Genomic DNA, 25,294 nt, shown 5'->3' with positions numbered 1-25,294 from the left:
TGGTTGAGTTTGATTACAGTTACAGAAAAACGACAGTACTGCACATAGGTTCGTCGTCTTGCCCAAATCGAAGACACCAAGCGATGGTAGCTGTTTAAATTCAAGAAACACAGAGACGAAAGGCTACGGAATATTCTGGGCATGCGTAAGTCAACTCCTGTTGTCTCGAGTGACAGGACTGGCATTTGGTTACAGAACTGCAGCATCAACGGCTGATTCGCCGAGCAGACCTGCGGCCATAGAGGATTTGACCACTACATAGAAAACTGCTTTGGCTTAGTACGGGAGCCTTTGGACAATGTATAGGATGTCGGCGTTGTTAAATATATCGGACCATGGTATTCGCTCCAGCCGGAACAGTTTTGAAACCAGTCTCACGTTCGCGCACTTCTCCATAGTCTTCGATAATACATGTAAGTAGCTAGTTTCATTGTTGGTGGTGAGGCCGTAGCAGTTGCTACTTTATAACTTCTGTTAGCTTTTGGAACTATATAAGGTCAATTCTCTGTCGCGAGTCGACGACATTCCATCTGACAGAGCATGGCAAGGATTTCTCGAGATTTCAAAAGACGTTAAGCGAGGAGCATGTGAATTTTGAAAGCACACAAGTTTCTATCAGCACGCTTGATGTCGTGCTGACCTCATGTGTGAAGCCGAAGTTCGCGCCACCTGCCCCATTCCGGCCGCTCCACTTCACCACCAACATCTCGACTTCTTCACTTACCAACCATCATAGACACCTTCAGACTCTCCATCTCAGCCTCGGATTACAGGGTCCGTTGCATATATTACTAGGTCTTGAGTTTTAGGAACCAGGCATTACATGTTTGAAGATCGACTGTGTTGTTTGGTGAAACACTAGTGGCGACGGGCCTGCAACATTATGCACCCGCGGGTGGATCACGGACACTAAAATTCGCCTAAATTGATGCTGAACAGGATATATGCGAGTAATTAGAAACCTGTGATTTGAGTTGGTGGTTTTGCATATTCGGATTCAACCGTGTTCGGTCTGACATGTTATGCATGTAGTGTGGGGAACGCTCTTTGGTGGATGTCGCAGGAACACCATAGTGCTATCGGCGCTGCGGTGAAGCTGCCATGAATTAGCAATTCAATACTGTTAAACATTGCCTTCAGCATATGGGAATGGGTTTACGTGAGGCGGAAGTCCTGATAGGTCAATAACATAATGTTCCAATATGTGAAACTTACATGTGTTTGCTTGTTTAGTAGAATGCCGCAGTTCCGAGCACAGCGTTTCGCGAATTAACCATCTTGCATTGAGTGTTCTCGCCTTGGCGCCTTTAGCCTTCATCCCCAGGCGCAGACGAAACTAGCAATTGGAACGTTGGCACCTCTCAACGCCTGGGAAATCGGCACTCCGCCACGGCCAAGCGCCGGAGGGAAACGCCTCATCGTAGCCAAGCACGTTTGGCCTTACCAGAGGACCTTCGAAAACGCGTCTTGACACAAGAGCTGGCATGTCTCCATACTGGCCTTGAGATGCCAATGACGAGTTGGTTGGAGTGGGCGGCTATCGTCCCGATGGAGAATGTGATGCGAAGCAGATCGTCAACAATGGACGATGGTCAGAATGTATAAGACCTCCTGTTGAAGCCGATTCTACAACCATCAGCTTTCAGTTTCTCAACTTCTCTATTAATACTTCACTCTTCATCAGCCTGGTGCTTTTCACTCCTCGCCTTCTCTTCACAAATCATATCCTCTAATCCACCGAGTTGATCTCGACATCACATACACACATACAATATGCACTTCTCACCAGCACTCATCCTCGCCCTTGCGGCTGCTGTTTCTGCCCACGGTGTGGTCACTGAAATCAAGGGCGCAAATGGAGTTACTATGCCAGGCTTGACTATCCAAGACGGAACTCCCCGCGACTGCTCTAGCAAGTGTGTTTAAGCACCACCAATTCCCGATACAGACCACTAACCGTTATTCTAGCGGCTGCGGCTCTCAAGCCGATACCGCCATCATCAGGGACAGGGAAATCGCCAGCGGCAAGGCAGGTCCTCTCGGCCGCACACAGGGTAACGGCAAGGTCGATGCTGCGGTCATGGTTGGTGCTTTCATGGGACAGGGCGCCGCGCCTCCTGCGAACAACGGTGCTTCTGGAAGTGTTGGTGTCGAGGACAACATCCAGCAGCCTGGCCGGAAGCGTCAGTTCCTTAGTGGTCTTCTTGGCGGAGGCGCCGGCGGTGCTGGAGGTGCCGGCGGCGCAGCTGGTGCCACTGGTATCGCTGGACTGCTCGGTGGAGGCGGTGACAAGGTCAATGGCCCACCAGAGGCACGCGTAGCGGCCGCAGTAGGACAGGGTGCATCGAGCGGTCTGCCCACATGTGCTACTGACGGTACCGTCACCATAACTATGCGCCAGGTAAGCTATGAGTCCTACTCTTCCACATCTGAGTCTAACTCAGTCTTTCTAGATCAACCAGGATGGTGCCGGCCCCTTCACTGCCGACGTCGATGGAACCTCAGGTGGTACCGACGAGGCCGCCATGCAGCCCGCTACCGTTACCCAGGACGTTCCCGGCCTCGGTGTTCAGGGTATCTCTCTCGCCACCAACACCGAGTTCGCGATGAAAGTACAGATGCCGGCTGGCATGACTTGTGACGCGACCGTCGCTGGTGTTAACAACGTCTGTGTCATGCGCGTCCGCAACGGTGCTGCTGCCGGACCCTTTGGTGGATCTGTTGCTTTCACACAGGGTGCCGCTGCCAGGAAGAGGGCCATCGCCTACAGGCTCAAGAAGCGCATGGAGATTGGCGGCAAGAACTAAGCTGGTTGTCCAAGCGAGCTGGATGGGAATGCGACTCTGCCTCGCTGTTAACGAAGGCCTGACTGGTTCAGCGTCAATGATGGATGATAGATAATGGAATCTGAGTATATATGGGTAATGAGTTCTATAGAGTATTATGAATGATAACCACTGCTTCCCTAACAAATATGGCCACGTTTGTGACCGAGCTGGCTTTAACACATTTCGCTATGAGTTTAGACAGCGGGATTGCTTGATTGTGCTGAGATGACATACACGAAATTCTGTTCATCATTTTCCAAAGCGAAGTGATGCGACGAAGAAAACACCATGTTGCGATGGTTCCTGTTGTTGGTCGCGATTAGTGGATTTAGGACGAGTGTTTTACCGAGAGAAGTGCCGCTCAGGTGAAGGAACGGAACATCGGAACCCCATTAACCTAGTAGATCATGCTTATCTTAACTGCTATTCTGCCGTACGCCCCCGCGATCCGGTTCATGATCCTACTCCAGTACAAGCACCGGACACGGTAATACTGTCTAAATTGTCCAGAATTGAGACATGGCGACTGTAAATCTTCGACGTAATATTGTGTGCAAACAAATTCTGCAGTTTCGCCGTCCAGACACTCAGACCCTCTTATCGCGCAATCCACTATGAAAATGGCAACATGCACCAAGCCATAGTCTGTTACTATTCGTCGCACATCAACCGTTCCCACGCCAAGTGAAGACTAGGAAGTCGCTTATAATGATGGCATGTCTAGTTTTATGCGTCTATCTTCCTGATCACCATCTTCCGGTTCGGCATGGCCATCTTCGATTCGAAAGCTCACGTCGAGCAACCGTCGCGCACAGCAAGTTATAACGACGATGATTTCAACCGTATCGATCCTAGCGGAGTCAAGCGAGGTCTCAAAACTCGCCACCTATCAATGATGGCGCTCGCTGGAATCATTGGACCCGGTATACTTGTCGGTACTGGTGGAGCATTGGCAGAAGGAGGCCCTGCGTCTCTGCTCATAGCTTTCAGCGTCATCGGATTCATCGCGTTCAGCATCACGCAGTCCTTGGGAGAAATGACAACCTTGTACCCAACCGGTGGTGCTTTTGTTACACTTTCCGATCGATTCGTTGACAAGGCCTTCGGAGTAGCAGTAGGGTGGCAGTACTGGCTGGTCTGGGCATGTGTGCTAGCCAACGAGTACAATGTCATTTCCTCGATTATGGTCTTCTGGGGCCCGCAAGTACCTCTGTGGGGCTATTTCCTGATCTTCTGGTTCGCATTCCTAGGCTTTCAGATGTTGGGTGTGGAGTCTTTCGGTGAGGCAGAGTTCTGGCTTGCCCTCGTCAAGCTTGCGGGTCTCTGCGCCTATTTCATCTTTGCCATCATATATGCTTCAGGTGGTCTGATTGGGCAGAACGAAGCACTCGGATTCCGGTACTGGCACGACCCCGGCCCTTGGGTAAACGGCTTCCGTGGAGTAGCCACGGTGTTTGTGTTTGCTTCGACATTTTACGCCGGTGTCGAAGCGGTCGCTGTGGCCGCTACAGAGACCAGAAACCCTTCGGTAGCTGTACCGCTAGCGATCCGGCAAGTCATTTGGCGAATCCTCTTCGTATATATTGGAGTCGCTTTCTTCTTTGGGCTCACCTGCCCATCGAATGCTGACGGACTAGCGAATGGAGCCAGCCGTGCACTTAAGAGTCCTATGACCATAGCGCTTCAAAATGCCGGATGGCAAGGTGGTGTGCATCTTATCAACGCGTTCATCTTTATTACGGTTTTAAGCGCCGCAAACTCCTCAATATACATCGGATCTCGAACGATACTGTTCATGGCACAGGAGAAAATGGCGCCTAGGTTCTTGGGGAAGACGAATAGCCGTGGAGTACCGATTTATGCGATTGTTTTCACAAACCTGTTCGGCGCGATATCCATGATGAACGTCAGCACCGGAGGGGGCCAAGCGTATTCTTATATCGTCAATCTGTCTGGTGTATCCACCTTTCTTGTTTGGGGCTCCATCTCCTTCACACACATTCGCTTTCGGAAAGCTTGGAAAGCACAAGGTCGAACGCCCGACATGTTGCCGTTCAAGTCGTTCGCTTATCCATGGAACGCCTACTTTGGAGTGAGCGCCAACGTTTTCCTCGCTCTTGTACAGGGCTGGACAACACTAAGCCCATTCGACGCAGGGACATTCGTCGACGCCTACATCATGTTACCAATATTCGGAATCATGTTTGTGGGATACAAAGTTCTTTTCAAGACGAGGTTCAGGAGAAGTCAAGAGGTTGATCTTGACACAGGCATGCGGAAGGACTTAGATGCGAAAGACGAATACTTGAATGGCGATCCACATACCGAGCCGCAGGGAAAGCAAGGCTTTGTACAGAAACTCTGGCGGAATTTCTGAATGAGATCGTTAAAATGTTCAGTCGGCCATGCGACAAAACACTGATTGGCGCCGATGTTGTTTCACTGAAATGACTCTGGCTCATACATACATGGCTGTAGCAAGGAGAAATGCGTGTTCATGGCCGACTACTGACTGGTGATACCAAGTCCCAACGCTTTGAATCTCGGTTGTTCTCACACTGCCGGTCTTTACAAAGGACCTGCCCGGGTTACAGACCCCGCAATCATTGCTGTAGACTACACTTGATCTAATAATAATGGTTCACTAACGTCCAGATGGATGCAATTCCGTCGACCTTCCTCGTGCCGTTACGCCCTCAAGGATTGCAAACCTTGTCGAGCCGATTTCTCATTGGCTATGTTCGATAATAATAGCCGTAGGCTTAAGGCCCGCAGCCATAGTCGTTGTAGCCTAACCACTTAGACGACCGCGCCCCAATGCTGCATAATGTCATGCAGCCTCAAAACAACCCTCAAACCACCGATGTCATTTGCGCGGTCGTAAACTCCTTCGATCCGACACCTCCTACTTGCTTGCTCGTACACTCGTATATCCGGTTCTCCTCAGATCCCCTCTCATTGGTCAGATTGAATTTTCCCAATCGATATGGCGACCGTGTCCGGTAAACCACGCCAAAGAGCTTGGAAACCTAAAGCCCGCTCAGGTTGCAAGACGTGCAAGTAAGTTTCCGCATCAATGGGCGTGGAATTTCTCATAAACATGGTATGACTGGCTCTACATTCGAGGTTGGGCTTGTTTCCCGCAATTATCCAGCTCAAGATCCCGCGACTACCACATCAGACGCTGAACATCAACGCGACCTCTCGGTTTGGAAGTATAAGCAGCATTACCATTAGGCTTTTTCAAACTTTGGATGTGCAGCAGGATCATGTTGCCTTCTTACAATGCTGCGTATCCAATGGCCGTTTGCTGATCTGTATAGAATACGCAAAGTCAAGTGTGATGAGGAGAAGCCGCACTGCAGGCGATGTACGTCAACAGGCCGTACGTGCGATGGCTACGATCCGACTTTCAGGCCTGCGCAATCATCAACGCCCTCGCCACCAGACTCAATGCGAGGCTCGCCCCAATCCGCATCAAGCTGGAGCGTTACGCGGGCTGGGTCACCAGTATTCATTGCTCCAGCCATGCGTCTCAATAGCAAAGAAGAACGGGAGAGCTTCGAGTTCTTCACTTCCTATGCTGTCTCGAACTTGTGCGGATTTCTTGATTCGCCTTTCTGGCAACGAGAATTGCTTCAGGCCGCTCATCACGAACCAGCGATTCAACACTGCATCATTGCTCTGGGCGCGATGTATCGACGCTTCTCCGAAGGTAGCGACTCGCATCTTACCGAAACTGCCATGTTGGATAAGTATTTACAATTTGCTCTGCGACAATCAAATCAAGCGATTCAAGACCTGTTACAGAAACAGAAGATAAGTGAAAAGGTAGCTAGAACGGACAAGATCACCCTTATGACATGTGCTATCCTTTTCACCACCATGTGCTGTCTCCAAGGATACCAAAGAGACGCAATCGAGCACGTACGCAGCGGTATCCGGATGTTGAACGAGGCAGATGAAGAGGAAGGCGAAAAGTTTGGTCATCCGATAGAGATGGAGTCCTTGCGCACCATCTTTGTGGGATTTGATACGCAAATCAGAGCGATAATGCCCACACATCTGTCGCGGACATGGGTTGCGAAGCCCAAGACAAAAACATTAAGCACCTCACCAACTTTTACTTTAAGCATGCCTGCATTGCATGCGATGCTAGGACACACGCAGAGCTTGTTGAACAGCATCCATGCATTCAACCAAAAGACTAAACTGCGACCAGCGGATGAAGCGGATGAGGTATACAACGAATACACCGAACTCATCATGCGTTTCCATCGAGGTGCGACTGTCATGGAACATCTCTGGAAAAAAGCCCATCCTTTCGGTGACGAGTTCCTCCAGCCTCTCACTGCTCTGGAGTTGACGCAAGCCCAGATGGAGTACCTCCTGCGCGATCCTAGGTCTGATCTGGTAGGGAAGTTTCCCTGTTTGAACAATTTCAAGCATGCTCGAGGGCCGTTCAAAGAGACGTTCGACGTCGCCGCACAGTCTGTACGCATCTTTGAACTCGCCGCCAAACTTCTGCCACTATCTGGTACCCAGACACCGATATTCCAGACGCCAGCGGGACCTACATCCGTGCTTTGGCTCATAGCAGTCCGCGCACCTTCGTCTTGTCAAGCACTACGCAAACGCGCTGTACGACTCATGCTGAGCCATCCACGAAGAGAGGGTTTTTGGGACGGTATACTCGCGGGCCAGATTGCAGAAGAGGCTTTGCGACTTGAGCAAGAACGCGCGAGAGCAGAACTGGGTCTACTTGACCACGATTTGAATCGCGATCTGGAAGTGCCTGAACATCTACGCATTGTCGCATTTTACCTGACCCATCCGGAAGACAGTGACCGCACGGTCAAAGTTGAATTTTCAGATGCGCGAGACCTTGCTATAGGAATCCCAGGTTCGGTTCGATGGATCAGTTGGTAGTTCAACGATTGTTTGGGGGCGTAGAACAACCCCGATACTGCCCTCTTCCTGCAAATCGATAACAACCCATCGAGTCAACATACTCGAGACTTCCGAACCTAGCTTCACTGTGAAGGCAGCACCTCGACGACCGCGCCTGTCTCGTCCTAGAGACCACCGCAGGTACCTTCCAGCTGTCGATGGACAAACAGGACGCTCTCTACTTGAAAACGCTACTTCGACTACCAACCGAGATATCGTTCTACCGTCACATAGAGGATGAGAAGTCTAAAGGACATATTTGATGACGTACGCACTGTCTGGAAGGTGCGTAATTGGAAAGGACGGCTATAGTTACGATAGAACAGAAGAGGTGTTCCCAGACATGAAAGGAGAAAGCCAAGCCCCACCAGACTATCCATATGGGCTGTTGAGACGCCGCGTCGAGCGTATCTAAGGATTTTGAGCTGCGAATATCATACAAAAAATATCATACAATCAAAGGCCAATAACAACTGAACATGTTATGCAGCAGCCATTTCAGCTCAGTACAAACTTCCCCTCCTTCTTAGTCTCGACCAAATCGCCAACCTAAGACTCCTCCTCGCCCATTAAGAACGCATCCAAATCGCTCACACCCAGTCTACCACCCGCCCGCCTCACAGATCCCGCTCCAACTCTCCCTCCAACATCGCCGTTCTTCCAGTTCACCCAACTTGTGCTCACAATCCTGGTTTCCGGTTTCGGTCTTGCCGTCAGCTTGAGTCCTGTCCCTAGGCTACCCCTCATGACTCTCATCGCGATTTTCCCGCCGCAGATGCTGCGTAGGATGTGTGAGACGGGGCTGTTGTCGTCGCCCCAGACGGTGCCATAGGAGTTTTCGCCGGGAAAGAGGATGTGTGTTGTAAGCTTTGTGAGGGGGGTTGTGTGTTTCGGGAAGAGTGTGGAGATGAGATGGGCGAGGGCCGCGGGGGCTTCGGTCGCTGTGGACGTGGAAAAGGGTGGGAAAGTCCTAGGTACGCTGTTCGCGTGTCGGGTTTCGCGGGAAAGTGGAGGGTCGAGGCGGAGGCGGGGACGCGAGGAGTTGACCGATACGCCGTGGTGCGCTGTTCGTCTCGAAGAGTTACTGGAGGAGCGTGTGAAGCTTGTTGTTGGCCCTGATGCTGGAACGTTGAACGATGGTGCTGCGAAACTGCTCGATGGCGTCAAGCGTTCGTCGTCGCTTGTTTCTAGATCGGAAGGATCAAGCCAGTTTTCCTGGCGGGGAGTGTAGTACCCGGAGATATATACCCTTCGCGCTTGTTTCAACAGGTATGGATATTGATGCTTCAACACCAGGACACCATATGGATAGGATACGTAAAGTGACAATCCTTCCTTGTCTTCGCCGTCATCTTGAACGACACCATCGGCGTCAATGGTAGAACGCGCCTGCGCGATATGTCTTCTCCTCCGTATACAATCATTTAGTTCGTCATTGATCGTTCGAGAAGTCAATGACAATGCCACCTGAGCGGGAAAACCTAGTTTCTCGCCCTCAATGTCTTGCACATGTCCGTTGTCAATAGGAATCGTTGGTGGTTTCGCGACCGAGAGGAGAGCCGCATCATGATGGCGTCGTGCCAACGGCGCGAGATCCAACGGTAGGCCGGGGATTTCGGTTTTGCGAGCGCGATCTCGTATCCTGCTGCCAAAGCATGTAGTGTAGCCAGCACTAATCGTAATCGCGTGTGCCTCGGAGAGGAGGTAATCGTAGATTTGGCATCGTATCTCCGTTGGTAGCGATAAGAAGCCGCTATAACTGCTGTCTTGAACACTCATCTTGTCGTAGTAAGAAAAATCGTGATGGTCAATGTTTTTTTAAAAGTATAGTTTGTTCAGCAGAATTTATTGCATCAGAAATTGACCGAGAGCATAAACAAAGTGTCGAGCGACGTGTTGTTGTACGGTTGAGTGGAAGAGATAGGAAATCCGATATCAACGAATCATGGATGTGGGGTGTAGAGCGGTGAAACAAGCAGATGCCCTGCATGAGCGAGTCACGGTGGCGGACCGAGAGCCTCACGCGACGAGACTGGTCACTGCTCAAAGCAACATTTCACAAACACCCAATCACGATTTTGGAAACGTCTGTTTGTTTACGCCAAGATATATGCAGTTATGACTCCTCCATTACGCTACGGTAGTCCCTTCAAGCTAATCGTCTTCACTGTCCTCGGCTCGTTGTTGCTCAGCCAACTTCTGCGCTTCCTCCCACTGCATCGCAAACTCGCGCAGTTGACCTTCTCCGCCACTACTTGCATCCACGACGTCTCTAGGGAGCTTATGTGCACTGTACTGCGGAGTCGAGAAACCATATGCTTCTGGGTCGTCTCTTCTTATGAGCCGGAATTCTGGTTGCCATAGCTCTTCGATGTCATCCTCATCCTCATCCGTGTCTTCGTCCTCGTCTACGTTGTCACCACTTGCCTGAACCGGCTCGCTTTTGTCTCCTGGCTGGGCGATCTTCAGGCGCACAGTTGTCTCCTCAAATGAGGATGCATCAGGTACCTCCATGGTAAGAAGTTCCATCCATGAGAAAATCAGAGGATCAGTCCGCACAGCCCACGGGTTGAAGTCGACGACCCAGACTTTGTCATGCGGTGGCGGTACGTATACGTCGAAAGTAAAGTTGGGATCAGGGAAGGTGTCGCGCAGTTTCGCGTCGAAGAAGTCTTGGATAGTATCGCGCAGCTTGTCCTGCATGTTGAATAAGAAGTCAAAATGGTTTAGATCCCGCTGGCAGAGGGCAATCAGCCGTCGGTTCCGTACAAAGCATCGGAACTCAACACTAGGGTTGAGTGTAATCCACTTCCTTAAGACGAGGTGGTATGGAATCTCTGGATCTGGTGTTGTAGATTGGTCGGCTGTGTCATCGAAGGCGTGGGCCAGATCGTGGGTGACAAAGTCGCTGCTCTTTAGCAGTAGGTAGATGTCGTTTGGTGTTCGACACTCCATGCTGTTGGTTGCGGCTATCCAAGTCGCATCTTTCGGCGCACTCCAATTCAGCTTGGGCGCGACTTTGCCGCCCAGCTCTTCGATAGTACGCTCGATGGCCTCGTGAGTGTCGCGCCAGTTGGCACTGGGGTCTGGGCTTTCGTTTTCATCATCGTCGTTGTTGTCGGCGCCCGAGAAGATGCCACTGTCATTGTCTGACCACGAAGGGTCGTCGGTCTCGTCGGGGGGCAGGATGATGCCGTCCGATCGGAGGTAGTCGAGGAAGGCCGTTGGGAGCGGAATGAGGCGCGCTTTTGGTGTTACCCCGCGGTATCTATGGATATTAGAAATCGTCTAAACCATAAAAAAGAGTGAAAACCAACTTAGGATGCCACTTGTGGTATGAGCAGTTCAAGATGTGCTCTTTGGTGACTGGCGGGAAGGGCAGCTCTCTGTACCCCACCTCTACGGGCGCCGAGGCGGTGTCGTCGCGCATCGCGTCGTGTGTGCTCATGGCGGTTGGAGAGCGTGTGAAAAACGACGAGAGAGAGATTCGTGAATGTGTGTACCACAAAGTAGTGACTCCATCTCTGGGTGAGTCTTGACTGTACCAAGGGAAAGTTTTGGTGGGGCAAGCGATTCGATCATTGCGCTTGGGCCTCACCTCCGAGCTCTCCGCAAACCAGCCCTGATCCATCATTCTCTCTCGCCAGCAACACTCACCAACTCAACACCCATCTGCACCATCCACCCTTACTACACATCATGGCCGACAACGTAGGCCTCACTACACCCAGAGGTAGCGGTACCTCGGGCTACGTCCAGAAGAACCGATCCCTCCTTCGACCACGCGACAAGATTCAGCCGTACCCTAAAGACTGGGAATCGGCCAAGCACCGCCCCAGACAACCAGACGCCGAGATCCTCGAACACGAAGCAAAGCGCGAAATTGAAGTCAAAGTCCTCGAGCTGCGCGACAAGCTTGAAGATGAGGGTGTTGATGAAGACGAGATCGATGATCAGTGCGAAGGCCTGCGCCGCAAGCTAGACCAAGAACGAAAAGACGGCAAAGATCTTGGTCCAAATGCGAAGCGCCTGAAATCGCACCAAGTGCACGACCTTGCCAAAGCAAAAGCGGAAGAGAGCGAGAGACTGCGAAAGGCACTGGGCATTAGTGCAGACTACGAAGAAGGAAGTCACTGGAGGAAGCAAGAGGAGAGGATGCGCGACAGTCTAGCTAAAAGGGAGGCCGAAGATGAGGAGAGAACTGCGAGAGCCAAGGAAGTCAGGCGGCACAAAGAGGACGATTCCGACTGAGAGCCTGCGATCCGCTCATCTGGCGCGATGAACATTTTGATACCCACAGCTGCCACTGTGCATCGCTGTTGAAGGCGTAATGAGGATGCCGATAGAGACCAACTCAGGATGTTGGTCTTTAGCCTACTCGCGACACAGCTCTTGTACGAAAGATAGTAAATGTCGATTCCTGGTGCGGGAGCTTCAGGCCCAGGCAGGTCAGCTTCGTCTTTTAGCTCATAGTCTTTCCCTTAGACTGACTTGTACAGACGATTCTTAAACGAGCATCCAGTGCATCCATGTCCTCCTGAATTTTGGTTCTAATGCAGGAACCCTTCACACCATGTCAAATTGGTTTGACTTGACTATTTCCGTGACCGTCTCACTCCACTGATGCGCACCTAGCATGATGCGCAGCTCAAGAGCTAGTCCTGCGATAGCGGGCTACAGATCCCCACTCCGGGGCAATTGCCGGTACCTGATGGCCTGTCAAGAGAATGGAGGCGTGATGCACTTCTGCGCAAGATGTCTTGCTGTCGTTTCGTCTCCATGACACCTCGTCCGCTTTATCGTGAAGTAGCGATACCACGTACAATACATGCATATTGCAGTTGCAACAGCTGGGTGAGGGGCATTGCTCGTCTACGACGCATTGTTCAGGTTGGCATTTCTTATCGGCTTAGATGCTTACCCCGGGCGGTCCAGGTGTTAGCCCACGTGGGTCACCTGAATGGCCAGTTTTTGACGGACGCGCCAAGCCTTCACAACGACTGGGGTCATGCCGTGCAACTTGGCTGTCAAATGCAGCACGCCGTCCTTTCTATTAACGCGAACGACAAGGTTTTTGGAATGCCTCCTCGTCACAAATGCGGGCGTCGCATACATTTAACCTCCACGGGAAGCCTTAGCGTACCGCATGCGATAGCCCTCTCCCCCAATTGGTCCACTCTTCAACACCAGCGTCCCGGTATCGTGGAAGTATAAACCAGGTCTCTCCGCTTTGTCGGGCTAGCTGTTGCTTCCCGTAGCACCATCATCGCACGTTACGTGCTCCGACTGTCACCATGCTCCGGCCTATTGCTGTCATTCAGGAAACATGGAGTATATACACGCCTGTCGAACGACGGAACATCGCCATGTACATTGCTGGCATAATGATGTACAAGTTCGGACTCGAGGCTTTCAACGGATCTGTCATTGCGCTCGCGACCAATCGATACGACGAACTTGGGGAGAGGACGCACACTTCCATTACATTTCAGCGTGTGGGTGTGTTGACGGGGCTTAACCAGGCTTTTCAGTGTGTTGGATCCATTCTAATCGCACCACTCATCAAGAGATATCCTACCAAGAACGTTCTGGCTTGCGCAGTGCTCATATTCGCCTTCATGAGCAGTCTTTTACTCATTCTGGATGCTGCAACTGGTGGCAAGTTCGCACCACGCGGGTGGCCGGAGAATGACTTTAGCTACTACGGTGACTACAACACGGACGCCATGATACCCATTTGTAAGTTGCAATTTCATCATACTCAAAGCTCGGCTTCTTCTCAAACTCCTCCTGCCCTGGTTTCCGCTGCCTGGACCTGTCGCTCAGTAGCACGTTTGGACAAGTATGGCAGTTGGTACTACTTATATTCTCCAACGTTTGCTGATAATCACTAGATTGCATCTGTGGTATAGTTTACGGCATGGTCGAACTGATCCGGCGAGTTATCCCGCGAGATTTAGTTGGCGGCCACATTCAGAAGCTTCGACGAATGGACTCTTTAGTTCACATCTTCTACGAGATCAGCGGTACTGCTGGTGCATTTTGCACTGCACTCGCACTCATTCCTCACTTTGGGAACAACTTCAGCTTCATCATCACTCCCATCTTCTTCGCCGCGGCATCGATACTCTGGTACTTCATCCAAGAAGCTGGCATACCAAAGGAGAGTAGGTCTCTGATCTTGGAAAGCCAGCCGACTTACATCAAAGCTGTGATGGGTGGCTTCTACCTTTTCTTCGAGTCGATTGGAACTGGTGCCAAGATCATCTTTAAACACCGCAAGTTTATCTGGCTGTTGCCTGGATATGCCATCGCACTTTACGCGCACCGATACCTCGAGAACGCGATCGCTCCCGCAGTAGCACGACGCTACTTTGGAAACTCAGCTTGGTCGCAGATCATAGTAGGAGGTTCAAACTTTGGTGAACTTCTGGGAGCCCTATTCGTGTTCATGTTCACGAACTTGGTGCACACTCCAATACCATGGCTGCGGCTAGACGCGCTGGCTTTGCTGATAGTCTGGTACCTGCCATTCTGGAACCCGCCGAGAAACGACGTGGCCCAAGCTTGGATCGTAGCAGCCACGTTCCTACCCATCAGTTTCGGGTGGGCTGCTGGCGACGTATCGCTGGCCGCATACATCCAGGCGTCGCTAGCACGCATCGAATCGAAGACACAAAACGTATCCGCACTCGGAGCCGTCATGGCGTTCCTGTATAGTACATACATCGTCACGTACGCGATCGCATCCGTTTCCCTTGGTACATACATCGATCGCGTTTCGGATCGCCACAATGACCAAATTCACGGGGCTATATTGAACGTGGCTGCGGTACAGTTCACCATAATTTGTGTGCTGGTCATGACAAGTACTTTCGTACCAAAGGGCGCCTTTTCATTCAATCCAAAAATGTTGAATGAGGAGGACCTGGATACCGATCTGGAAGATGAAGACTTGGAGTATGTGCCTGGAGTTCATGCCAAAGGCAAGCAAAGCTATGAAAGCTATGAAATGGTCAGTAGAACGAATAGCGCGGATTAGCGATATGGCGCGATATGGCGCGATGATCTAGCTGCACTTCTTTAGCGAATGTAACTTTCCCATCTGTATGCGAGGATCAAGTGTCCATTTAACCGCATCCAACAATGCGAAAAGTTAACACTGATATTCACGCAGGCAGGTACCTTGATGTGCAATCAGATAAGATTAGCATACCCCGCGGGGTAGCTTCCTGGATTGATAAGAATTAAGGTTATCCTGAGCACAACCTCGATCATCATGATCTGTATCTAGACCACCGCATCGAAGGCCGGTAAAAGCCAAGACAGCATCTCCCATAGTGAATCTCCAACACGTGTCTTCCTCTTCAGCGCTCATTGATCCTCCCCGCAACCATAAGCTGTCGGCTGTTTCATAGCCAACTCCGAATACAGAAGGTGACCTCCGCGATGCTCCGTCGCGGTACTAAGGAGTAGCTTCCGCAGCGGAGGCTCGACCCTGCCACGGAAAGGATGTCACTTGATAGCCCTCTTGAGCAGTAAGAGTGGCAACTAAGCCCTCGGCGCTCTGGGTTTGAGACAGGGGCGCTTTAGCATGCGTCAACCCGCCAAGCCCATGTGCTCACGGGGCGAGGTTTGGTTGGCTCGACTACGCCTTCACGTGCATCCAAGTCAGCAACAACACCACATCTCTGGGTTGCGCCAAGCAAAAGCTTCGCTCGCAAACACTCGCACTGCGCATGCCATTTGCTTTTAACGGCGCCGTGCAAGCATGAGCGGAATCTGTTCCAGATCGCGCGTCTACTACGCCTTCCTGCGACCGCAGCTCTCGACCCATGGATGAGGCCGAACTCGACGGCTCACGCACAAGCTCTCTATCCGCCTGCGACACGGCTGCGTGTGTGCAGCCCAGCTAATCAAGCTCGAGGTCCCCAGAGTCTTGGATCTGTCACTTCCTTACTTTCGCACTGGTCTTTGTTGGCGGTGAGCTCACTACTCGTCCATTGTTCTTGTCGCGTCTTGTGGGTGGTAGCCCAGTCTGACATATCCAACCCGCGTTGGGCACACCCTCCCTGGTGCACTTCCGCTAATACTACGACGGCTGCTTTTTGAAGGCTACCGAATATCACATACAAGGCGAAAAGTTTTGTGTTGCGGTTCGATGAACGATGCAGCCATATCCACAGCCAAATGGACCGTCCAATAACGACAGAAATGAGGGCCGGGGGCCGCTGAGTAGAACATGGCCACAGTTATTCAAGAAGAGGCGGAGGTATAGTCCGGTTAGAGAGAGCGCGCAGCAGCAGCAGCAGCAGCAGCAGCAACAACAACAACAACAACAACACGTGCAACACATACAAAACGTGCAGGCACAACCACCACCGCAAATACAACCACAGCAGCAGCCAGTGCAGTTGCCGATACATCCTATCCGCCCTTTGAAATCACCATCAGTAACCACACAATCCATCACATCACCAACAGTATCTTCGATACGGTCTCCATCAATAGCCGCAGATACTGCAAGTACAATATCTTCGATATCACACGCATCATCAGCACCACCACCACCACCAAACAAAGTTGCCATTGCAAGAAGAAGTAATAGCATCATTCCGGCTGACAGCAATGGTATGCCTCTCATCTCTTTCTTGTCGTCAAGTCCCGTGACCTGATAATCTCAATCGAACCACAAGCACACGTCAAGGACACAGGCTGACCTACTATAGGAGCCGGCGGCGTAACAACCCCCCAAGCTGACCTTCTAGCCTCAAAATCAAACTACGAACTAATCTCCTCTGGCCAACACCTAGAAATGGGGTTGCACTTCAGCACCGCCATGGCCACAGGCGTAATGATGAAGCGCGCCACGCACCGCGCTGCAGAACAGGCCCGCCGTGACAGGATGAAGAATGCCATGGTGGACCTAGCAGAGTTCCTGCTTGACGGCGAAGTTACTTTTGGAAGTGGCACCACATGTTTTGTTATCATGAGGGGCAAGGACGGCGAGGACGGCAGTGAGAAAACTTCGCCTGATGATGCTAGCAATGGGAAGAGTGGGAAAGGCGTGCCACCTGGAGGTTCCGTGCCTGGAGAAAAGAAGACGGTTAATAAAGCGAGGTTAATTGAGATGGCGCTGGAGAAGATGAAGGCGCAGGAAAAAGAGATTGAAATGTTGAGGAAAGAGATTGAGGATTTGAGGACGGAAGATAGGATGGATGTGTCGTAGCCACATTGCAAGACTAAGGGTGTATTTTCTTGGAGGGGACGTTGTTTGGATGGGGAGCTGGGTTTGAGCATTTTATCTTGAGATATCCATCATACACGGCGTTGACGTTTTCGGCATTCGTTTCTGGCATATGACTTGACTAGCATAGGTACAAAGTACAAGATACTGGCTGAATGTATACCCAGTATAGCGTGGGACATTCCTCTACCACACTTACACTCGACGTCTTGTACCGGACCCACCGTGGCGTTAACTAAGTGGAGTTCCTGTGCGGTAGTTCCTGGAGCTTGCGGCCGTTGAAACCCGTTTGCCTCCCAAGTCTCTCCGACGATCTCCAAGACTCTGCGGACCATTAGATGAAAAACGCCACTTCTTGATCCTTAAAACATGGTACGGGCAGAGACCGGGAAGCCACCTTACTCACATTTCAACGATCGGTAGAGCGGGATGCTACAGAGGGGAACATCACATTTCTTTTTCCTAATAGAATAGTAGACAAGACTCGAGACTGTAATAACTTGTATTATGATGATGGTACATATACAAAGGCTAAGCTAGCAGCGCGAAGAGCAGGTACGTCTTCTTTGCATAATCCGCTGCGTTCTTCTTTAGCCTATTCAACGCGACTTCGTCCAAACCCGCCATGTCTGCTTTCTTAGCCAGCGACGTGAACTTGTCGTCATCCTCGCCTGCGTTGCCAACGAAGCGCTGGAGGTAGAGGAGATCGAAAATAAGCTGTTTGACTCTCTGCTCCTTCGCTTCGATGTGGTTCGACGTTGATATGGTGAGTTCTGGTTTCTTCATCTCATCGGTCGTTGCAGACTCTTCATCTTCCTCCTTTTCTTCGTTGGTGTTATCAGCAGGTGGGCTCGGCTCTTTGGTATGCGCATCCATGGCGTCGAGATGCTCTTGGACGGCTTTGACTACTTCGTCGGCCACTCCACTTTTCAGCACATAAACACTGCCAGGCGCCCAGAGATCGCTACCGAGAACTCCCATGTTCTTGTTCAGCTCGCGCAGGAACCTGAATGCACTGGGTGACGGCTGACTTGGTAATGGTGGATGCCCTTCCCACAGGATATTGCTACTCGTCTTGACTCTATTTGGATCTGAAAGCGATACCTTGTAAGCCTTCACAGTCGGTTGCGTGACGCGCAAAGCCAGCGTATTATGCAGAGGTTGAAGAATGTTTGAAGTGAAGGGCGATGTTAGAGGTGTTGCCTTATCTTGGAGCCGCAGCTGCGGTATCCGATCGCCAATCTCCCTGACCACGCGGAGCATGAAGGTTGCCTTTTGTGTTGACTGTTCTCCATCAGACTTCTTGACGATCGCGTTGAAGCTGCGACTTAGGTTTTGCATTGCTTCGCTCAGGGCTTCCTGAGTAGCTTCTTCCAGCAGCTTCGGATCATCGTCACTAAGGAGCGCTTGTTTTGAATCACCAAGCTCGTCGTCGGGTTCGTCGTCGATATCGTCTGCGAAAGTATCGTCCCACCGCGCTTCCTTCATGCTCTTGACAATGCTCTTGACTTCTAAGACAGATTCCATCCACTTATCAAAGGCAGATGTGACGCTGATAACAGACTCATCACGCCCTTGATAGGTGTTCAGTATGGTGGATTTGAAGATTTGCGCACCATTGCTCAGATCCGACGCCCTGTTGGTCGTGTCCCAGAGTGAAAGCGCCACGGCTTTGTCTGACGAGGCCATTATATCCAGTCGGTTCTTAAGCTCGGTAACTACATCTTGTAGCCCATTTGTACGCGATCGCACTATACCCTCAAGCTTGTCATTCATCGTGTCTCGCAGATCATCGAGAACGTTGGCTGACTTGATGCCTGCCATTCGCGAGCCGGACAATATCCAAGTCTCGATCAGCTCTTGTCTCAAGTCCGCAACCTCCTTTAGTCGTTCTTCTGCCTCTAGTGCTTTCTGTACACCCTTGAGAAAAGCGGCGATAGCGTCTTTTGACCAGCGGTGAAGTATTCGCTCTGCTTCCGGCCGCTGCAGCTCGTCATGTCGCGGCCATGGCGTGTAGTTCCGAGCCTCATCGCCTAACCACCGGTCGTGTACATCCAGATTCAGCTCGTAGAGACCGCGAACGTCGGGGTCTTGTATTAACGGGTGCGCCTTCAGCTTTCCCAGAGCCTCTGCTAAGCGCCGCGGAAAGATGGTTTGTGTATCAAGACATGTCTGGATACATAGCCTGAGCGCACTAATGCCATGCTTCGCAAGCTCATCGCCCCCTGCCCTAAGTTCACTGTTCACCTTTTCCAACCGCATCTTGTGGAAATGGTATAAGACATCGGTCGGTGTGGAGCTCGTCGCAAGCGCATACGCACACATGCTTTCCACCAGGCTCGCTGTCTCGCCGTTTGTATTCGAGAGGCGCTTGTCAATCCTTCTGAGAAGCTTCCTCCGTACCGACAGCAGTCGCTCCCACAGCTGATCGACGATTGGTGCTTTGTTGCTGGACTGGCTGAGCGACTTGTGGAGTAGTCTCGAGATGACCAGGACTTTTGCAATAAGCAGATAGGATCCTTCTCTTTTCATAAGCCGCGTCATGACCACAGGCGCATTGCGCATGACTGAGAGCTGGGATGCGAAAGTATAACGCTCCGCATCTATTGCCCGTCAACCCACGATCCCTTCCCAATGTATCTGTGTAGACTGACCGCGACTTCGTGTATGCGTATCCATCTTGCCCGCGTTGTTTATTATCTTCTCCAGGCCTCGTGAGTTGCAACTCTGCCCTACTCTTGCAAGCCTACTTTCAACCTGCTCCATGCGCACTTCCATGTCGATGATCGTTTCGGCCGTGTCGAGGAGACTACGATAGCTCGCTCTGTTATTTCGTCAGCCTCCTCATACTCTGTTCCTATATTGGTTTAGTATTCCATACCCCACGAGTGACCGCAGCTTCTCTCGATTCTCGTCGGCATTGTTGCGCAGTTGTTGTTCGAGCTTACGAATGACGGGTATCGGGTATTGAAACGCGTCTTCCCATGTCTGGAAGGTTCGTGGGTCTGGCGCCTCGGTCGCCATTGTCGCTGTGTTTGATAAGTCGCGCGTCGGCGTCGTGATGCTACATGTTGGGGTACACGGCGATGCTACGTTTCCCCACCAATCGCGCGCTTAGTCATCGCACGTACCTATCACTCCCTCACTATCTTGAGTGAGCATTTGGCCTGTGGCAGTACTAAGATGTTTCAGAAAGCATTGCGAAAAGAGTTCATGTATAAAGCAATTGGTGTTATTGGTGTTGAAACCAGAAGTTTCTATCTCTATCTCAAAACATGGTATCTCAGGTTAAGCTCAGCAACTCCGACATTCCAAACTCCTATCAAACAAATCATTCTACCTCCGTAATATCATCGCCCTCACCGGCAGCGTTTCTTCTTCTTAGCTCACGTTCTACTGCTCTCAACATGATCTGTGCATCGTCGAGCGTCAATTCCTCTCCACCCCTCATGCTTGCCAGCAGCTCCGCAAATTCTGGATCATCAGGCTCGATGATTTCGACCCTTCTACCTTTTGTCTTCGGCTTTGGTGGCGGCAAAGGCATGAACGCTCTGTTGGTGCTGCCAAATTTGGCAATCATCTCTTCGAATTCGCCTTCTGGAGTGCTTTGGCTGGTCACTGCTCCTCCAGCGCCAATACGCCAGACATCTCCTTTGTCGTCGCCTTGTTCATCGTCAATTTTAATGGCAGTACGTATGACGACGTTGAAGTCGCCGCCTCCTCCGACGTCGAGATAACCCAGCACACCTGAGTATATTCCCCGTCTTACGCCCTCTTCTACATCTTGAAGAATCTCGCAAGACCGCTTTTTGGGCGCACCAGTCATGCTACCTGGTGGCAGACTCTGGACGAATGCATCGAATCCTAGGTAAGGAACGGATTGCTTGGCAGGCTTTTTGGGGGCGTATTCTACAGGGTCCTCCCAATCTTCTGGGGTGGTGGGTTTGTATATGCCACTAGGTACTGCGTCGACGACAGAAACTAGTTGCCAGAGCGTTTCGTACTCTTCGACTTCCATCAACTGGCTTACTCGGACATTTTCGGAGCCGTAGACGCCATGAAGTTGGTGGCGTGTAAGGTCCACGATCATGAGATTTTCTGCACGTTCCTTCGAAGATGAGAGAATAGCTTGGGCCATTTCGGCAGTCACGCCAGGTTTCTTCTGTACTGTCCCCTTTATAGGTCGGCATTGTGCAGTCTGCGACCGGTCCCAACTTATGTACCGCTCTGGTGAGGAGCACAGTATGTGTACGTTGTGCATCCTCATGTAGGCGCTGAAAGGCGCAGGGTTTTGACCAGTGAGGCGCTTGTAGAGATTCCAGGAATGTTCGTTGTCCTCTGCGTGCGAGATTCTGCAGGCCGTTGGCTTGCGAGCGCGAACCTCGTTGCGATGCGTGAGGCACAACTCGTAGCTTTGGCCGTCGGCTATCGCGTCCTGGCATCTACTAACCTTCTTGCAGTACTCGCTTTCACCGACGGTGAGCTGAACACATGAATCGATGTACTGATGCATCGTGCCATGCGCCTCAAAAGGGTCCGCCTGCCTCATTGCTGCAGAATTTGGTGTAGTTTCACGCGACTTGAAACCTGCGTGTTCATACAGCCTCTCCGTGGCGTCGATAACCCAGTCTTGATCGAAAGGCCCGCGAATACTCTGGACATAGATCTTCTTGAACTGATGGTCAAACACGATACTCCGCGTTATATAAGCGAAGCAAATGTCCGGGTACGAAGCTTCTTCGTGACCGTGGACATTGATGGTCTCTAAGCCAGCCTCGTACGATGCATAGCCCATTAAGCCTCCCCAGAAAGGAGCCCATGTTGAGCCTTTCGGTGGTGTTGAGGGTTGAAGGCTCTTCATAACTTCTCTCACGTAGGGCCATGGGTCAGACACTGTCCAATCAGTATGGACTTGGCCTTTGCCGTCTCTTAGTTCCATTCTTCGAGTCCCCGCGTAATAATGCAGGCGTAGAGTTTCCTCGGGAATAACAACACCTATAATGCTGTATCGGCCTGTCCCCACAGCCATAGGCACCAGATTCGATTGCAGTCCGGACTCCAACACTATGGCTTCACCTCTTGTTAACTCGAACAGCTCACAGGCATCCGAAACTGTGAGTCTTCCGCTTCCCGTAGTTGCGCAATGCACAGTGCTCGGCGGCAGATCTGGTAACGACTGTCCGTCTCCGTGCGCAATGAGCGAAGCCAGCTCGAATGGGGTGATCGTGTCGCTATCAAGTTTTGCGACGAAGTCAGTGTAAGAGCGTTTGCTTTGTTTTGCTGTGTCGTGGACGCCCAACTCCCGTCGGAAATCGTCGGCAGTCATTGGCGAGGATGACAGATTCGAAGTCAGACCATGCTTGGGAATGTTCCGGAACATGCGCTTTCGGTTCCAGGACTGGGCATCTTCCCACCAATTTCGGATGATGCGCTTACCCTCGTCGTTCGTACAGATTGACTCCGGATGGAATTGAACTCCCCAGAACGGCTTCTGTATATGTTTGACACCCATAAGCACGGCACCATTGAGGTCACTGTCAAAGTCCCATGCCAACGGCTCCAGCTGGGGGCAGGTCTCGGTGGGCTCCCAGAGTTGTGCGGGATATCGTACAGCCCGCTTATTCTGGATAGTATGGTCGAGTTTGACTTGCAAAGAGTGATACTGGGTTGCTAGCAGACTCTCCACACCCCGGAAGATTGATTGACTTTTGTGTAGGACGGCTGTGATAATCCCATGCTTTGGCTCGTTGAGTCGTTCAATATCGGCTCCGAATGCAAGACATAGCGACTGGAACCCAAGACAAATGCCAAGCACTGGGATGATCTGATCCTCTCGGAGTTTCCAGAGCTCCTTCATCAAGCCAACGTCCTCGTCGCATTTTGCCCAGCCAGGTCCCGGTCCTGCAATGATGGCATCGAAGCTTTTCAAATAGTCGGTAAAGGCAGCATGTTCCCCAGAAGCTGATGGCTTTGCAAGAACTGGATCATCAATGAAGATCTTGACGACTTCTGCATCCACGTTCTGTTCAACCAGAGCGACTATATTGTTGGAAAAAGAGTCGTAGGCGTCCAGACAGAGTATCCTTGGGCGCTGAGTCAGAATCGCGGGCGCCATCTCTCGATCTTCAATATCAAGTAAAGCCCGAAGCGATCGGACGATGTTGATGATGTTCTTGAGTGTGATCTGATGAGTAGAGTTTCAGATGCCTAGAATCAGCTTCTGAGTGGCTGTCTGATGTTGTGACGCGGCTGATGAAAAGTTGAAGGAAATGTCGATAGGGCTGAAATCTTATCCCGTGATAACTCCGGCGGTTCGCCGGCGCAAGGTGCGGAGCCGTGGATAAGAGTTATACTCGGATCAAAGTTGAACAGGTAGATAGCAGAGGAGCGGTGAGAAGGATGAAAGAAGATGATTGTGTCACACGGTGGAAGATAGCGATCTCATGCCAGGACGCCACTTGGTTAGGTTCAAGTGGTTCCAAATGCAGGGTCCAACGGAAGCGGCCGCTTAGCTTCTCGACGCATTCGAGGTGTGCAAGTCCTCAAAAAGGAAGGCCAACCCATCGCTAATGCTGTTTCACCTGGTAGATCGGACTCTTTGCCACCTCCTGAAAACCCCCGCTTCGTGTTCTAGAAGTCAGAGACGCGTTACACAAACATTTGGCACGCGGCACAGCTGCAAACTCGAGTCTTTTCGCTTGCAACAGCATACAGCGTCTGGAAGGAGTGTTTGCTGATTGATATCAGAAGTCAGTGTGGTATGGTCTCTGACGGTTTCAATATGAGTTTGAAACATCACAAAGGTATGGTATATCCCTTTAGCAACGATGCCCTTAGGCATGGTCACACCTCGGCATACTAGAGCGGGCAACGCGCATGGGCCATGCCGTCATGTCGAGATTCTACCTTTGCATTTGCAACAAGCAAGAACACTACTCGTTATTGAAGACGGCCGACTCTCACACACGCCATGTCCTGGCTCAAACGGCGAGCAGGTCCGTTGATAGTCCTTGGTACTTCAGCCGTCGGTGGCGCCGCATACCGCTTCACCAGATCCACAGACCGATCCGACGCATCGTTGAACCCGCGTGATTTCACGCCGTACACGCTTGTTGACAAGCAGCCCGTCTCTTCTACGAGCGCAATCTTCACGCTGCGCAACAGCAATGGCGTATCGGATACGGAAAGCGTGAAGGAGGTGTGGAAGCGAAGTGTCTGGAGCGTTCAGATCAAGCAACCACAGCTGCAGATTGCGCGCGCATACACACCGCTGCCCCCTACACCACCGGATCAAAAGCATGGTGAAAATGAGCCGGAAGACATGAGGCTGCTCATACGGCAAGAACAGGGAGGCGAGGTCTCGACGTATCTGCACCGACTACCAGTACAATCCACTGTCGAGTTGCGCGGACCGAACACCGAACTCAAGCTTCCCCGCGATATCATTGAGGTTATATTTCTAGCGGGAGGAACCGGCGTAGCACCCGCAATGCAGGTCGCGCAGGCGCTAGGAAGAAGGACTGGCAGCCGGATGCACATACTATGGGCGAATAGACGTCGTGAAGAATGCGAAGGTGGCATTAGCGATGATAGAAGCACAACATGCTCGCAAGATAGGATCGGCTGGTGGAAGAGTTTCTTCGGTTCTAGCAAGCCTGTCTCTCAAGCACCACACGCAGAGGACACACTCGCTGCGCCCAAGGGCGTTCTAGTGAAGGAGCTGGATGCGCTTAAGAAGCGGAGCGAAGCCGCGACGAAGGGCTTGAGTGTCAACTACTATGTCGATGAAGAGAACTCGTTCCCAGACCCAAGCGAGATCGAGAAGAGGATACAAAGACAACAAGAAGAGAAAGGCTCTAGATTGATCATAGTATCAGGACCAGATGGGTTCATCGAACATTGGGCAGGTAAGAAGCTCTGGGCCAATGGCAGAGAGGTGCAGGGCCCATTGGGAGGTCAACTAGGGCGGATGCAGCTAGGTGAGTGGAAGGTGGTCAAACTGTAAGACAATGTATATTTATCAACGATACCCATCCCTCTTATTCTTCCACGTTCAACGTCCTTGTTGCTTAATTCCAGCCCATTCTTAATATACTCCGCGGATCCACAGCGTGATCTTCAATGCGCTCGTTCTTTGAGTCAGCAATTGCTCATAAACGTTCTTCCAGGTCCAGTCCGAGCATAGCGCAGCCATACTTGCCTAAATAGCGGCTAGACACCATGCAACGCCTCATGGAGCAATTCCGCGCGCTGAATAATTTGATTGCCT

At 51.4% G+C, this 25,294-nt stretch overlaps 10 protein-coding genes across 10 annotated transcripts; 6 read left to right on the top strand and 4 right to left on the bottom strand.

Moving 5' to 3' along the window:
* Positions 1-1,773: 1,773 nt before the first annotated feature.
* Positions 1,774-2,807, top strand: ALTATR162_LOCUS3382 (uncharacterized protein; the record flags this gene model as incomplete). The annotated part of the gene is made up of 3 exons (XM_043310988.1): positions 1,774-1,916; positions 1,969-2,401; positions 2,454-2,807. 3 exons carry the CDS (start codon positions 1,774-1,776, stop codon positions 2,805-2,807), a joined length of 930 nt encoding a protein of 309 aa, XP_043166923.1.
* Positions 2,808-3,594: 787 nt separating this feature from the next.
* On the top strand, positions 3,595-5,205 carry ALTATR162_LOCUS3381 (uncharacterized protein; the record flags this gene model as incomplete). Its single annotated transcript, XM_043310987.1, has 1 exon — positions 3,595-5,205. The coding sequence occupies one exon, from the start codon at positions 3,595-3,597 to the stop codon at positions 5,203-5,205; it is 1,611 nt and encodes a 536-aa protein (XP_043166922.1).
* A 1,151-nt stretch (positions 5,206-6,356) lies between these two features.
* On the top strand, positions 6,357-7,757 carry ALTATR162_LOCUS3380 (uncharacterized protein; the record flags this gene model as incomplete). The annotated part of the gene is made up of 1 exon (XM_043310986.1): positions 6,357-7,757. The coding sequence occupies one exon, from the start codon at positions 6,357-6,359 to the stop codon at positions 7,755-7,757; it is 1,401 nt and encodes a 466-aa protein (XP_043166921.1).
* Positions 7,758-8,327: 570 nt separating this feature from the next.
* Positions 8,328-9,557, bottom strand: ALTATR162_LOCUS3379 (uncharacterized protein; the record flags this gene model as incomplete). The annotated part of the gene is made up of 1 exon (XM_043310985.1): positions 8,328-9,557. The coding sequence occupies one exon, from the start codon at positions 9,555-9,557 to the stop codon at positions 8,328-8,330; it is 1,230 nt and encodes a 409-aa protein (XP_043166920.1).
* Positions 9,558-9,932: 375 nt separating this feature from the next.
* On the bottom strand, positions 9,933-11,226 carry ALTATR162_LOCUS3378 (uncharacterized protein; the record flags this gene model as incomplete). The annotated part of the gene is made up of 2 exons (XM_043310984.1): positions 9,933-11,046; positions 11,096-11,226. 2 exons carry the CDS (start codon positions 11,224-11,226, stop codon positions 9,933-9,935), a joined length of 1,245 nt encoding a protein of 414 aa, XP_043166919.1.
* A 251-nt stretch (positions 11,227-11,477) lies between these two features.
* On the top strand, positions 11,478-12,029 carry ALTATR162_LOCUS3377 (uncharacterized protein; the record flags this gene model as incomplete). Its single annotated transcript, XM_043310983.1, has 1 exon — positions 11,478-12,029. The coding sequence occupies one exon, from the start codon at positions 11,478-11,480 to the stop codon at positions 12,027-12,029; it is 552 nt and encodes a 183-aa protein (XP_043166918.1).
* Positions 12,030-13,072: 1,043 nt separating this feature from the next.
* On the top strand, positions 13,073-17,007 carry ALTATR162_LOCUS3376 (uncharacterized protein; the record flags this gene model as incomplete). Its single annotated transcript, XM_043310982.1, has 3 exons — positions 13,073-13,517; positions 13,673-14,797; positions 16,508-17,007. 3 exons carry the CDS (start codon positions 13,073-13,075, stop codon positions 17,005-17,007), a joined length of 2,070 nt encoding a protein of 689 aa, XP_043166917.1.
* Positions 17,008-17,556: 549 nt separating this feature from the next.
* On the bottom strand, positions 17,557-20,049 carry ALTATR162_LOCUS3375 (uncharacterized protein; the record flags this gene model as incomplete). Its single annotated transcript, XM_043310981.1, has 3 exons — positions 17,557-19,628; positions 19,680-19,849; positions 19,907-20,049. 3 exons carry the CDS (start codon positions 20,047-20,049, stop codon positions 17,557-17,559), a joined length of 2,385 nt encoding a protein of 794 aa, XP_043166916.1.
* A 307-nt stretch (positions 20,050-20,356) lies between these two features.
* On the bottom strand, positions 20,357-23,140 carry ALTATR162_LOCUS3374 (uncharacterized protein; the record flags this gene model as incomplete). Its single annotated transcript, XM_043310980.1, has 1 exon — positions 20,357-23,140. One exon carries the CDS (start codon positions 23,138-23,140, stop codon positions 20,357-20,359), a length of 2,784 nt encoding a protein of 927 aa, XP_043166915.1.
* Positions 23,141-23,995: 855 nt separating this feature from the next.
* ALTATR162_LOCUS3373 (uncharacterized protein) lies at positions 23,996-25,030 on the top strand (the record flags this gene model as incomplete). The annotated part of the gene is made up of 1 exon (XM_043310979.1): positions 23,996-25,030. The coding sequence occupies one exon, from the start codon at positions 23,996-23,998 to the stop codon at positions 25,028-25,030; it is 1,035 nt and encodes a 344-aa protein (XP_043166914.1).
* Positions 25,031-25,294: the final 264 nt, after the last annotated feature.

The sequence above is a fragment of the Alternaria atra genome, assembly GCF_907166805.1.
Source record: "Alternaria atra isolate CS162 genome assembly, contig: 22, whole genome shotgun sequence".
NCBI lineage: Eukaryota > Fungi > Ascomycota > Dothideomycetes > Pleosporales > Pleosporaceae > Alternaria > Alternaria atra.
Note: the sequence above shows the minus strand (reverse complement) of the source record. Positions and strands in the feature narration are given on the sequence as shown.